At 50.4% G+C, this 12,535-nt stretch overlaps 1 protein-coding gene across 8 annotated transcripts in view; it reads left to right on the top strand.

Moving 5' to 3' along the window:
• Nucleotides 1–10,086, top strand: part of LOC116945238 (uncharacterized) — a 90,125-nt gene extending 80,039 nt beyond the window's left edge. For all 8 annotated transcript variants that reach the window (XM_032959562.2, XM_032959563.2, XM_032959564.2 and 5 more), the window contains one exon: nucleotides 463–10,086. In XM_032959562.2, the coding sequence (XP_032815453.2) occupies nucleotides 1,391–2,854 (1,464 nt within the window). In that variant the 5' untranslated portion in view covers nucleotides 463–1,390 and the 3' untranslated portion in view covers nucleotides 2,855–10,086. The remainder of the gene's footprint in view (nucleotides 1–462) is intronic.
• The last annotated feature ends 2,449 nt before the right edge of the window (nucleotides 10,087–12,535 follow it).

The following is a 12,535-nucleotide window of genomic DNA, read 5'->3' on the forward strand; positions in this document are numbered from 1 at the left end:
CCCCACACACGCCACTTTACGCATGGCGCGCAACACACCGAGGGGCACTCTGCACTCCGCCGCGGAGCGGAGAGTTGGGATCCTTGGGTCCCGCGTGTGGAAAAGGTGGCAGTCCGCCACAGTGCGGTGTGTTGTTGTTGTTGTTGAGAAAGCGTTGCCGGCTCGAAAACCACTTTCTCAGGGCTGGGAGCGGGGAGGGGAACCCCAAAACAGAACACTCTCTCTTGATGGGCCAACTGTAAGCGTTTATTAACCTCGGCTGGCCATTTGTGAAAGGCTCGTATTCATTAGAGTGCACAAACATGAAACGTTTTTTAAACTCGCCACTGTACCACCAACACTCCAACGGCGTGCGTCGGCAGAGGGGAGAGGTTTGCGTCAGTGGGTAGATGTTCCGATGGAGTTCTGCTTTTAACGTTTCCGTTTTCTGCCGCCTGTTTCCCCTCCGTTTTGCTTTTTCAGTTTTCTTCTCGTGTCTGCGGTCGAGGGACGCTCGGTTGATGCGGCCTCCACGGTCGTGGAAAACCGTACGAGCTCACCTATCCCTGCAGGAAGCAGAAAAGCTGCAAGACAACAGGGGTCTAGCGCATGACCGATAAATCAAGACACGGCGTGCAGCAGAAGTTATTATTCGGGGCCCCCCTCCCCCCCCCACAACGAGCCGTTATTATGCGTGGTCGTTCGGAAGACTCCGACTCCCAAAGGAGACGTTAACGTCACGTCACTGGAAGTGGTTTTGATATTGCAGCGAGCGGCACCCGCTGCGCGAGAGTTACTCCACATCGCACTCCACATCGCACCGCCATCGCCAGCATCCATTACGGGGAAACGAGTGGAGGAATAAAGCAGCTCTTGCAAAAAAAATTAATACGCCACTACATTTTCCACGTTTCTAATTTAGTCATCTTGGTTGAATGCTGCCAAATGTAAACTCGCGTTTTGCAATTGCCTCCAGCAAGTATTTACTTACAACAAAAATAATTTTCTTTTTTGTAACAAACGTCGCTGCCGAGCATTGATAAAGCAAATACCTAGCAACGGAGGCGGCGACACAGATTTCGAGCTCCGTAACCGCTAACAAAAATTCAGAGGAGAGAAAAAAAATAATCCGGAAAAATTGGCCTCATGCATCTGGCGCTTGGTGAGCAAGGCAGGAACGAACAGGACTGCCAATTATTATTTTTTTGCTAAATAGCGCCAAAACTTTGGACAGAAGAGCTCAAAAGTGCCCCCATTTTCCAGGTTTGAGCCCCAAAAAAAACCCACACGTCTCTTTTTTTAAAAGCAGTTTTTATTTTCTCAAACACATTTCAGAATAGCTTAAGAAAAATACAACACCGTCCAATTGCACACAAAATCGCCCAAATCTGGCAGTCCTGGGAACGACATCATGCCGGCCGGCGTGGGCTTAGAGCAGAGGCTCGCTAGGCCAACCAGGCCCGCCAGACCCCGCCCGGCCTCACCAGGGGCCCCCCTGCACTGCATGCGCATTCTGAGCAAAGGACCCGAGTACCTACGGCTGCACTTCGAGGGGTCACAGCGCGGCAGGGTGAGCGTGCGCGAGCGTCTGGAGGCCGACCGTGCCAAGTACGTGAAGCCGCGCTGCGACGGGGAGCTGAGCCCGCCCCAGGGCGACGGCGGTGGCGGCGGAGGCGCCTGTGATGGACACCGAGAGGTTGACGACGACGACGACGACGATGAAGACGAGGTGGACGCGGCGAACGGCACCGCAAACGGAGGGGGCCAGAACCTGAACCTCGAGGTGCTCAACAATGCCATCAATGACCTGCAGAGATCGCCGTGTGCCGACAGAGGCGAGGGTGGCCACTGTGAAGGGGGCGACCGGGTCGGGCCGGAGCCCTCTGCCCCGCCGTGCCGGCGGGAGGCTTCGGAAAAACCCCAAGGGGTCGACTCCAACGGGAACGATGGCTCCGTCTTCAAGGCCGGCCACGTCAAGTTCCTGCGAAGGTTCTTCCAAGGCATGGGTGGCGCCAAGGAGCAATCCCTGGGACTTCTCCTGCCGTCCGGCGGCCAGCCGATGAAAAGCTCGCCCGAGCACAGGCCCAGAGGCAAAGCGGAGAACGAGGAACCTAAAGTGGCCTTGCCAGAATTCCAGCAGCAGCAGCAGCATCTTTGTCCCCAAAATCAAAGCAGCCATCACCGACACCATCATCACCACCAGCGGGGTCTCGCGGGGGAGCCCGGCGTGCCGGCGAGCGCCAACGGCACCGACGTTCCCCGTGAGCCGAAGACGCGCTCGGCCGAGACGACAGACGTGGTCGGATCGCGGCGGAGGCCCGCGCGGCCCATGTCGCTGCCCGAGTCGGCGTTCGTGCACCGCTCGGGACCGGCGCTCGCCTGCAGCTCGTCCCCCCCTCCTCCGCCCGCGCTCCTCTCCGCGTCGTGTACGGCGGCGGCGGCGGCGGCGACGTCGTCCTGGCTGGAAGCGCCGGCGGTGGCCGGGCGCGGAGCCGACACGGCCGCCGCCTTCTTCGACGGCTGCGGAGTGGAACCCCCCCCGACCGCGTGCCCGGAGCGCGCTCGCTCCGGGCACTTTGAAGCAACGGCGGCGGACCTGACGGCGACGGAGAGCGAGGCGGGGCGCGTGGAGCGCCACGAGGAGCGCCACGAGGAGCGCGCTTGCAGCAGCGTGCGGTGGGACGACCCCGACTTCGACGGGCTGTCGGCGCGGCGTAGCAGCGCGGGACCCGGGGAGGGGCCCGACGCCGATCCAGACCTTGCCGACCACTCGCCCTCCATGGTGTCGGTCATCGAGCGCAACGCGCGAATCATCAAGTGGCTCTACAGCTGCCGGCAAGCGTTGGCGGGCCAGGAGAGGGAGGCCCGGAATTGATCGCGGGAATGTACGAGGCTGCATTTTTGAGTCGTGTTCTATTCTCGACCGTCTGGTTTAGATTTCGGACCGTGGAACGGTCGGTGAGAATTCGCAGCCCGTTTATCAATCCACTGCTGGATGAACTACACCCGACTCTTCTTGTGGTCGTGGGAGTTGTCCAACTTTCTTGACCAAGGTCAATGCGAGATTTTCGAAGGGCGGGGAACCGGTTTAGAGATGACATCACAGATGTTAGCAGCGGTGGGGAATCGAACTCAGGTGGATGGACTTGTAGCGCAGGGCGCTTGCCACTGTACCCCAGGCATACATCGTAGACAATTTATTAACTTAATTAACAAAGGCTGTACTTGAAGGACTTTTTAAAGTGTTTTTTTTACTTTTCATTCGTATTCTGTTTTTGTTTTTTATTAATACGTTGTTTTGTTGGCTGGTTCTCTCTGGTTTAGAGTAACTTGGCCTAAAAGTCCCTGCCCCCTCGTCACCACCGTACAGTGACTGCGGTTCAGTGGTTGCTGGTGGATGGGCGTTTACAATCAAGTTAACTTAAACCAGATTAAAGCTTAAAAACAAGCATTTTTTTTACGCTTAATCCGTACTGCCAAACCTTTTGTAAATTCCAAGCATTTATTCGACGTCGGTAATCGTGCAACCAACTAAAGCAGCAAAGTGAACGAAAATCGTAAAATCCTGCGTCAAGAGAAACGAGCTGACTCGACCCAGCGTCGACGGTTGTCCCATCGAGCGCGGGAAGCCACGCAGATGTGACGAGAGAATGGGCCGTGGTCGTTCCGCAGGAGTTTGGATCTAAAGGAGGGAGGGATAGAACCACGATTGTCCCTTGGAAAGACCATGATTAAACCGTGCCGGGGTTGACCTTGAATCATCCCAGTGAAGGTAATCGCAGCAGATCAACAAGCAACGCAAAGCGAAGCACGCGGAGCGAACGCAAATGTAACTCGCCCGATCGCAGTTGTTTTTCACGACGCACAACGCACGCACTTAACAGCGGGGATTTGTTCCAACAAAGTAACGAACCAGATAATCGGGGTGGAGGAAATTGAAGTGGGCTTTACATGTTTGTGGCTTCAGCAAAAGCTTGACTCTGCCTGCTCGGCAGGCAATCCTATCTCATCAGCGGTCAATCATTATTTTCTGCTAAACCCCTCGTTTCCAGCAACTCCCTCCTTTCCCTCTCCCTTTGCTTCCCCTCGCTCTCCGTAACAGAAACTCGCCGTGCACCCACGCCCGTAGCTCCCCAGAGTTGAACGACCAATTCGCGAGCCTCGCTTTTACAGCGCGGCGCAAATGGGCCGCCGTGCTTTAAAACTAAATAATAATATTTAGTTTTATAGCGGTTTTTTTTCCTCTCCCCCTTTTAAAAAAAAACCCCGTAAGATTACACCCGTGCAAGGGTGCGCATTCCGCTAACTTCTGCCAAGGGCGGCTTGCGCTCCGCGCAACCGAAAGACCGCCGTTGTCCCGGGAAATAATGCCGCTCTTCGGAAGACAACGCGGCCGTCAATCGGGCAGCCCTAACCCTGACCCCCGAATCCAGAACGACAGAATATTTATGACCAGGCGAGAGCTCATTGTGGCTTAACGTCGACCTTTACAAGGGGGACCCGGCTTACAAAGTACATAAAAAACAACAAACTCGATTGCTTCTGAAGCCTGACAGTAGATGTAATCATCATCTTCCATCAGAAGCCCTGGTCAACGCACCACTGGATTAAGGCCTCCCCGGACTGACGCCGATCCTTCAAGATCCCGTGATGTAATAGGAGCCCCCGTCAGCCGCACGTCAAACGATTTGTGTGCAGATAGTTTAAAACATGAGCGCGACCGTGACCTGTGATAGCTAAACCGACTCCGGTTGCAGCGGTGTTATTTTGACGGTGGCTTTTCTCTTGTGCTCCAGTGCAGAACCCAGCACGCCAGTTCAGTTCAGACGCACACGTCCGATCGGCTAATGAACGTAAATACCAACTGCACAGCATCACCGCGGGTGAGATTAAGGCGGCCCCCTTATTATTATTATTAAGAGACGGGGTTCAACACTTTGACGGCGCGGGCGACACACCCGAACGGGCGACATGAAAGAGGTCTTGAAGCCGCGGCAACATGACACCCACTTTTCTGGATTGGAAAGTCACAAGGGGAGGACTCGATCCAGCCGCCGTGGCATTTGAGGCTCTGGAATTTTATTTCGTCTTGCCTGTCGGTGCTGGGTTCTCGGGCCAGTCAATGACACGCACAAGCCTGATTACCTTACGCGAGAGAGAGGTTCTACGTGTGTGTGTCTGTGTGTGTGTTAGTGTGTGTGTTAGTGTGTGTGTGTTAGTGTGTGTCAGTGTGTGTCAGTGTGTGTGGGGAGCGGTAGTGTAACGGTTAGCGCTACGCTGCGCTACGAATCCGGCGACCTGGGTTCGATTTCCGCTCACGGCCAACACCAGTGCCGATTATCTGAACCGGTCCTGGGCGTCGACTCAGCCTCAAATAAGTACCTGGTGTGATGTATAAAAATCGCCACTGGGGAGACAAAGGCAGCCGGGGGTGGTGCTGGCCACCCACCCCCTCGTGTGCTGTGCTGGCCTTCATAGGTGCTCGCTAACAGCACTTGCCCCTACAGTCTGTTAAGGCTATATGGGGGATCTTTTTCTTTGTGTGTGTGAAGGTCGGTGGCATGGTGCACTACTGAACATTCCTAAAAGCAGAGTGCCAAGGTTTTTAACGTTTTAAATACAGTAACCGAAGCGACGATAAGGACAACGTCCACGGATTATATTTTTTTGCGAACGGGCCGAGCGAGTCCAATTGGCAGGCGAGCGTCACAACTGATGAATTGGAGGGGGGGGGGACAAAATCTTAAGAGTTTACTTTGATGAAAGATAAAATCAAGGAATTTGTACAAATGGGCAAAATCGAACATTCCACGGACGTTTGTGAATAAATGATCAAGCAATCGTTAGCATCGTGATGGCCAACCCTGTTGTAGGATTTTTCAGGTCAGTAACAAAACATTATTCCGCAGGCGTTTTACAGTACATCGGGCGCTTTTTTGAATTGCAAGATTTCCAAAGGGATTCCTCATCTCTTGATACCTTGGATGACAAAACAGACCCCCCCCCCACCCCCATCAGAAAAATATAAAATTGCTTACAAGTGAACGAAAGAGAGACAGTTTCTCTGCATTCAAAAGAATCGTCCCATCGATAACAATGGTTAATAAACTAAGAGCGAGCGTGCGGAAAGATGATGAGGTTTCTCATTGGTTCTCTCTTTCGTCGGTCTCCGGAGGAGAGATGAGTGTTGATCGTTTTGGGGCTGCGAGAGTATTGTTAGAGCGTGCACACATATAAATAACTCGTGGTGTCAAATTGTGTCAGATGTGTCATCGGGCTTTTCAACACGCACAATCGAGAATTTAAATGTTATATCGCAGTTAAACGCAGATGCAGCCCAAAGGTGCGTGTCGCGCATTGACAAACAAAAATACCAATAATGTGCTTGTTTTGGACTTGCACCACTTACAGTATAGCCATTGCTCATATATGTCATGCAGGGTTAGAAAAACTATGCGCCGAGCTGGCTACGACAAATATTTCCTCTCTTGGCCACGCGTACTTGCAGAAAGGAAATCTAATAGTTTACGGATTGCGGATGGCTCAAAATATAAATGTAGGATCTGCAAAATTGAAGACCAAATGTGTTGCCGAATGAATGAAAAAAAGATGACCCAACAACATTTACACGAGAACCGCGGGCTTGCACGATGGATGAGTTGAGCCTCTCTTTGATGAACATGTTTCCTCTAGTAGGAGGTGAACAAAACCCGCCACTAACCACAAACAGATACGCTAGGCTGACAGAGAACAAATAGGCATTTCACGAAAAGTTGAAAAATGCTCTCAGACTGTGGTTTCCAATCCCCGTGGGTAGGGCCGTTGGGGGGTCGTCGGTGGAACCGTCGCAAATGTTTTTGGACAACTTAAGACGAGCCCGTGTACCATGTGGGAGATGAAACTGGAGCGCGTGCGGGGGTCGGGTGGTTTGTGCAGCGCTCCTAACTCCGTACAGATTGGAAAGAGATGGAGATTAGTACACTCGCTTGTAACCGCCTTCTCCTGGAAAGCCAAGGGTATGGCGACCACGACGCCCACGGTAATGGGGGTTTCACGACATTTGTGTGATCTACCGACCCTTTCCTCCACAGCGCTGGATTACAGGCAGCCACGCGCACAGCCGTCAACGCATGGCGGATACGGTCCTCTTCACGAAAAAATGTTTTAATTGCGCGACGGTCCCGGGAGATTTATTTGAGGGTTGACAGTGGCCGGATGAGTCCAGGACATCTTAGGGACCACTGCTCTTGCTCGGGCATGCGGGGAATGAACAATACGGAGTTTTGCATTGAAATGAGTATGACAGTCCCGCAGCTATATCTGCGCAGTTGCCATATTAAGAAAAAAAAACGAGAATTAAAAAAAAAATACTCTGTGGAACTTGAAATCGTGCTTACGAGCGAAACGCCCCGTAGTGTTTGTGCCGTGGCCGTGGAGGGCCCCGTGTGTATTGATCCCACGGCACGGTTGTCCGTTGTCTGTGTTGCTCGATGTTCTAGTTTTGTGAAATGTGACCCATCGACCTCTATGCCACCCCCACCCATCACCCACCCGTCGTTCTCAGTGTTGCAGTTCCTTGCCCCGACGGTTCATGGTAATGTCACAAGGGCACCCCAAGTGTTTCACTCCGTGTGTGTGTGTGTGTGGAGGAGCGTGGCCGGTTGACGCTTGTGGTCTTTACTCGCTCGTTACTCGCGGTCCAGTCGCACTATGAAGCAACCGCGCACCTAACGGACGGGGAGCGAGGAGGGGGGGGGGGAGGCACGCGTCTTAATGAACAACGGAATAACGAGAGACATTAAAAAAATATATAACACCCGCCGCCCCTCCATCGCGTGTGTGACTTTGCGCGTTAACTTATGTGGGCACTCGTTAGCGACGACCGCGTTCGTTTTCACTCCGTTTTTTTTGGGGGGTTTGGTGTTGTGAAAATTAACGTATTTTTATTGTTGGAATCGCCATGGCGGCGTTTATGAAACGCGTCTGATGACTTTTTTTTCCTTCAGATTTAACGGCGAACTTTTGACATATTTAGATATTTTTAAACATACACGTTACATGTGCTGTCGATGCGTAATGCTTACGCGGTGGTTTTACATTTTGATGAAAAGGGACCAGTCGCCCTATTTTTTTATATCGTCCTGCTGTTTCGATCATCGTTACTCATGCAGCCTACACGCATCTCCGACTTAAAAATAAAAAAAAACTTGCACTATATTCACTGTTGTAAAATACAAATCTGAAAATACCATTCCCGCACGGGTAAAATATCAACGTGAGCGCACACCAGCACGCGGACTGCATCACCGCTAAAGCCGGTGTTGTGGTGGTCTTATCAACCACAGAAACCCGAAGCTTCATTGGGCCCCTTGAGGGCGATTTGGGGTCACATTATATACCAAGGTGGTCAGGAAAGGGGCAGTCTCATCGAACTGGTTTCTTAACGGGGGGGCGGGGGGTGGGATCCAAAACACCCATACAAAATGTGTGTGCATTAGGATATCCATTACATTCAGAGCCACTCAAAACATTCCGATTTAATGCCATCGCATGTCACCGTGTGGCCGAGCAGTCAAATATCTCATCATTATTCACCTGCCAGTAGAGCGAGGAGATTGGTGACCTATTCCTATCGAGTTTGAGTATTATCTGCACACTTGCATAGGGTTTTCTCTGGGTTCTCTAATTTCACTCGACATGCACGAAATACATAAATAACGGGGAATGGCCCAAATATCCCAAGTTGGGGTACTTGAGCAATTGACCTGAAAATGTCTCATCGGTACCACGTCAGGTGGAAAATGCGAACAATGATTTTCTTGAAGCATTTCAACAATCGATCACACATTTACATGATAGCACGTTGATCCATAATACGTTTTAAACTAGCACGTTGATTCATAATACGTGTTAAACTAGCACGTTGAACGTGGTAGCTTTTTTTAAATAAATATAACCATGTCATTAATGGAGTACGAAAGAATATAATTTTGGAGGAGGGGGGACCCGATTGTGATATGAAACCTCTATGGAATATTTGAATAAATAGGGACTGTATGTGTGTGTGTATATGTGTGTGTATGTGTGTGTGTATAAAACGGATCTTATATATACGTCACGCGTTCTGCCTAGGGGGGGGGGGGGGGGGACACTGCCCACTGGCAGCATGTCACCCCACGTGGTAACCTTGGCTCATGGGATAATAATACCTTTCGACCCGGTGAGGTTTTTCCCCCCCTATGGATGTATGGGAATGTATTATCATAATCACCTCCCATATCACGAGAGCATCTCCATGGAAAATGTCCGAGTTGGAAGTATTTGTGTGAACAACAATGAAGGAATAGCTATAGCTTTAGTGAAAGTGTGTGTACGTGTGTGTGTACAAAATACGCGTGTGCCCATTCCCACAAAAATATATCGTACGTGAGTTATAAGGATCTCGAGTTATCAAATCGAATGGCAAGCCGTCATTAAACGACAGCGCTCCCTCCGTTCGACGTTTTGTGCCAATGTCAACTTATTTATTACCAGGAACCGCGAAGCTGACTTTGTTGTTGTTATTAATATATCAGGAACACATTTCTGGGATATAGAAGCGTAGATTACAGTCTGTTTTCGTCGCTGTTGCACTCACATTCGACACCATCGGGCTCCAACGCCGCCTGCACGGCCGGATAAACAATTATCGATTATCGAACGGGGTGGGGGGGGGGCGGGGTTTGGGGGGGGCAATCTTGCAGCGATGTGGCAGCAGCACCCAGTCGCCTGCGCACGTGGAAATGCTAAGGCGGGGGGGGGGGGGTTAGGTGACTAATAACAGAGTGGCTAATATGCAGACCACGTGTTATTTGTGTTGTGTGTAAACAGCTGTGCTTCGTGATGCTGGGACTCACGCGGTAATTGTTGTTGTTGTCGTCTCTTGCTGCAATTCATTGTCTGGGGTGATTTTTTTCTTCTTCAAAAGCTGTGTCTGTTCTTTAATGCGATGAAAGCAAGAGTCTGCTTCATAATCGATCAGTTTTGGTGAGTCTGATGCTAGTATTGTTGTCGTGCGCGCCTCCTCCACCCGACACAGCCAAATAAATAAAGTTGTCACGTGATGAACCAATGCGCCAATTCCATCATTGCTTCAGCACGCCGCTACGTTGGAGGGCGCCCCGCGCAACATTTTAACAATCTGGAGCATTAGCATTTGGGAATCAAATGTGGCCAGACACGTAAGCACATCATCGCACACACAGAGGGTACGCAAGAAGCAACGGCAGCTTGTGGTTGACGGTGACTAGGATAACGTGTCGTTGGAGAGTCAAGAGGTTCACGGTTGTGTCCGTGAATGTGCGAATGTCCGTCTAAGCGCTCGCGCGTAAAAAGCCATTGAACTTTTTTTCAGTCGGCGTCAAAATCTCAATGGAACGCGACCTCGTTCGTGTCATCCTCGGCGCACACACAAAAATAAAACCTTTCGCATTGTGGAAACAAGAGCCCAGATTTGGTGGCTCGTGTAAGTAATAAGCGGATCACAGTGCTAATTCTAACGTACGCGTGCAGCGTCATGAATGCATCAGTCACACGCGCGCGCGCACACACACGCGCGCACACGTGTCAAGTCTAAGTTCAAATAATGTAATGAGGACCATTTTTGGAGTGAAAGTGTTTGCTTTGACCACGAGGTTTTGCATAACACCCGCAGTGCATAACAGTACCAACGCCATGTCCGTCCTTGAAATTAGTTACATCTTTGCAAATGTTTTGTACTCTTGACCTTTTATTGATTCTAATAAAAGGAGGAGGCGAGGGTCTTCCCCCTCCCCCCCCCCCCCCAATTGTATTCCCTGCGCGCTGTCGGCGTCACTTATCATGGGACGGAGAATCCATTCGGAGATCTCTCGCGCGGGGGTGCGAAAGCGACCGCCTGTGCCCGAGAACGGCAGAGCGATACTTCTCTAAAAAATCATTCGAGCGGCGTTGCCACAAGAGTAACGTCGACTTGTCACGCACCGCAACAGCGTTCGCTCGATCGCTCGCGAAGAGACAGAACCCAAAGGCGAGCGGGAAAGTTCCGCAGCCAAGCGGTGAGCTGGCACCAAATTAAATCCTCAAAGCTCTGCGGTCCTCTATACATTAAGGTGTTATTGGCCAATTGATGAGTATTTTACACGTGGGGAGGAAACCGGAGCACCTGGAGAAAACCCCACGTCCACGAGTTTACAACACTCTCGGTCCCCCTACAGAAGGGACAGGTGGAGTCCACATTTGTTGTCCTGCCTTCTCCAGGCGAACCAGAGTATGGCATCTGCTCTACGCCCACGGGAATAGAGTTTGGCAATTTGTGAGGTGATCCATCAATCCACGCTGCCTCCACTGCTGGTTTACGGGCTATGTGCAGGGTGGGGGGGGGGGAGGGAGATTTTCCCACACACTCTGCTATGACATTGTGTGTTTTTGTCACAACGGTCAAACCAAAAATGTCATTTCTCAGAGTGGGGATTTGGCCAAATATTATGTAAAAACTCACAGTTGGACGCTTTTGCCGTGTGTGCAGTCATTCGTGAGTGTGTTTATACCACAGAGTTAACTTTCCACGCTTCACAACTCGCTGTATCCACGGGTGGCTGAAATTTGGATTCGAACCCATAACCTATGGGCCACTTGGCCATCCGATTTCGTAGGTTTTTTTTTGGTTAAACATTGATGCCGTAAAAAAAATCTCTGAACACGTAAAGGAATGTTCTGGAGGATTTTTTTTTTAAGTTTTAGACTGAAATGTGGCCATTCAGTATCTTACATGTCATATTTACCAAGCTGTAATCTGTGTTTGACATCTAAATTACTTAATGCGCCACTGCTATGGCAGGACATGGCAGGAGTTGTAACGAGAGCAGCTTTAAATCCCCTGATAAGAATATATTTTCCTGGAAAGTGGTTATTAAATCTGTTCATGAGAGTCATGCAAAGTTACGGTATTTTTTTTTGGTCATCGTTTATATATATAGATAATGTTTTCTGTTGCAAGGAATATATTTTACTTGCAGGGGTGTACGAAAACAAACATAATTAACAAATACTGCGTGAATTCTTGCGATGGCGCAGTAGTTAGCGGCAAACTGTACTTGAAATTTCGATTTAAAGCTTTCGTGACTGCAATGATTCATCTTCTTTGGTTCTTTCGGTAAAGTCACGTAGAATGATAATAAAATAATAAATTGATAAAAGCGCTGTCCTACCAGACAGTCTCGCCCCCTTCACCTGATGAAGGCTGCTTGTGTTGTGGCCGAAACGTCGTGAGAATATTATTGTGTTATTTTATCAATGTATTATTTTATTATCATTCTACGTGACTTTACCGAAAGAACCAAAGAAGATGTACTTGAAATCCAGAGGTGGATCTCCCGTCGTGGCAGCTGAAGCCATGCGTAGTGTACTAATTCAGAGACACTAGTAGGAAGCGTTATCCCTCTTGTTTATTCCGGCTCTCACAGCCATAGGGGATAACTCCATACCGGGTCGGGGCAGACAACGTGCTTCCAGACCCACAACTTGAAGAGGCTCCGCC

The sequence above is a fragment of the Petromyzon marinus genome, chromosome 23 (assembly GCF_048934315.1).
Source record: "Petromyzon marinus isolate PM22_M1 ecotype Great Lakes invasive population chromosome 23, UKy_Petmar_22M1.pri1.0, whole genome shotgun sequence".
Lineage (NCBI taxonomy): Eukaryota > Metazoa > Chordata > Hyperoartia > Petromyzontiformes > Petromyzontidae > Petromyzon > Petromyzon marinus.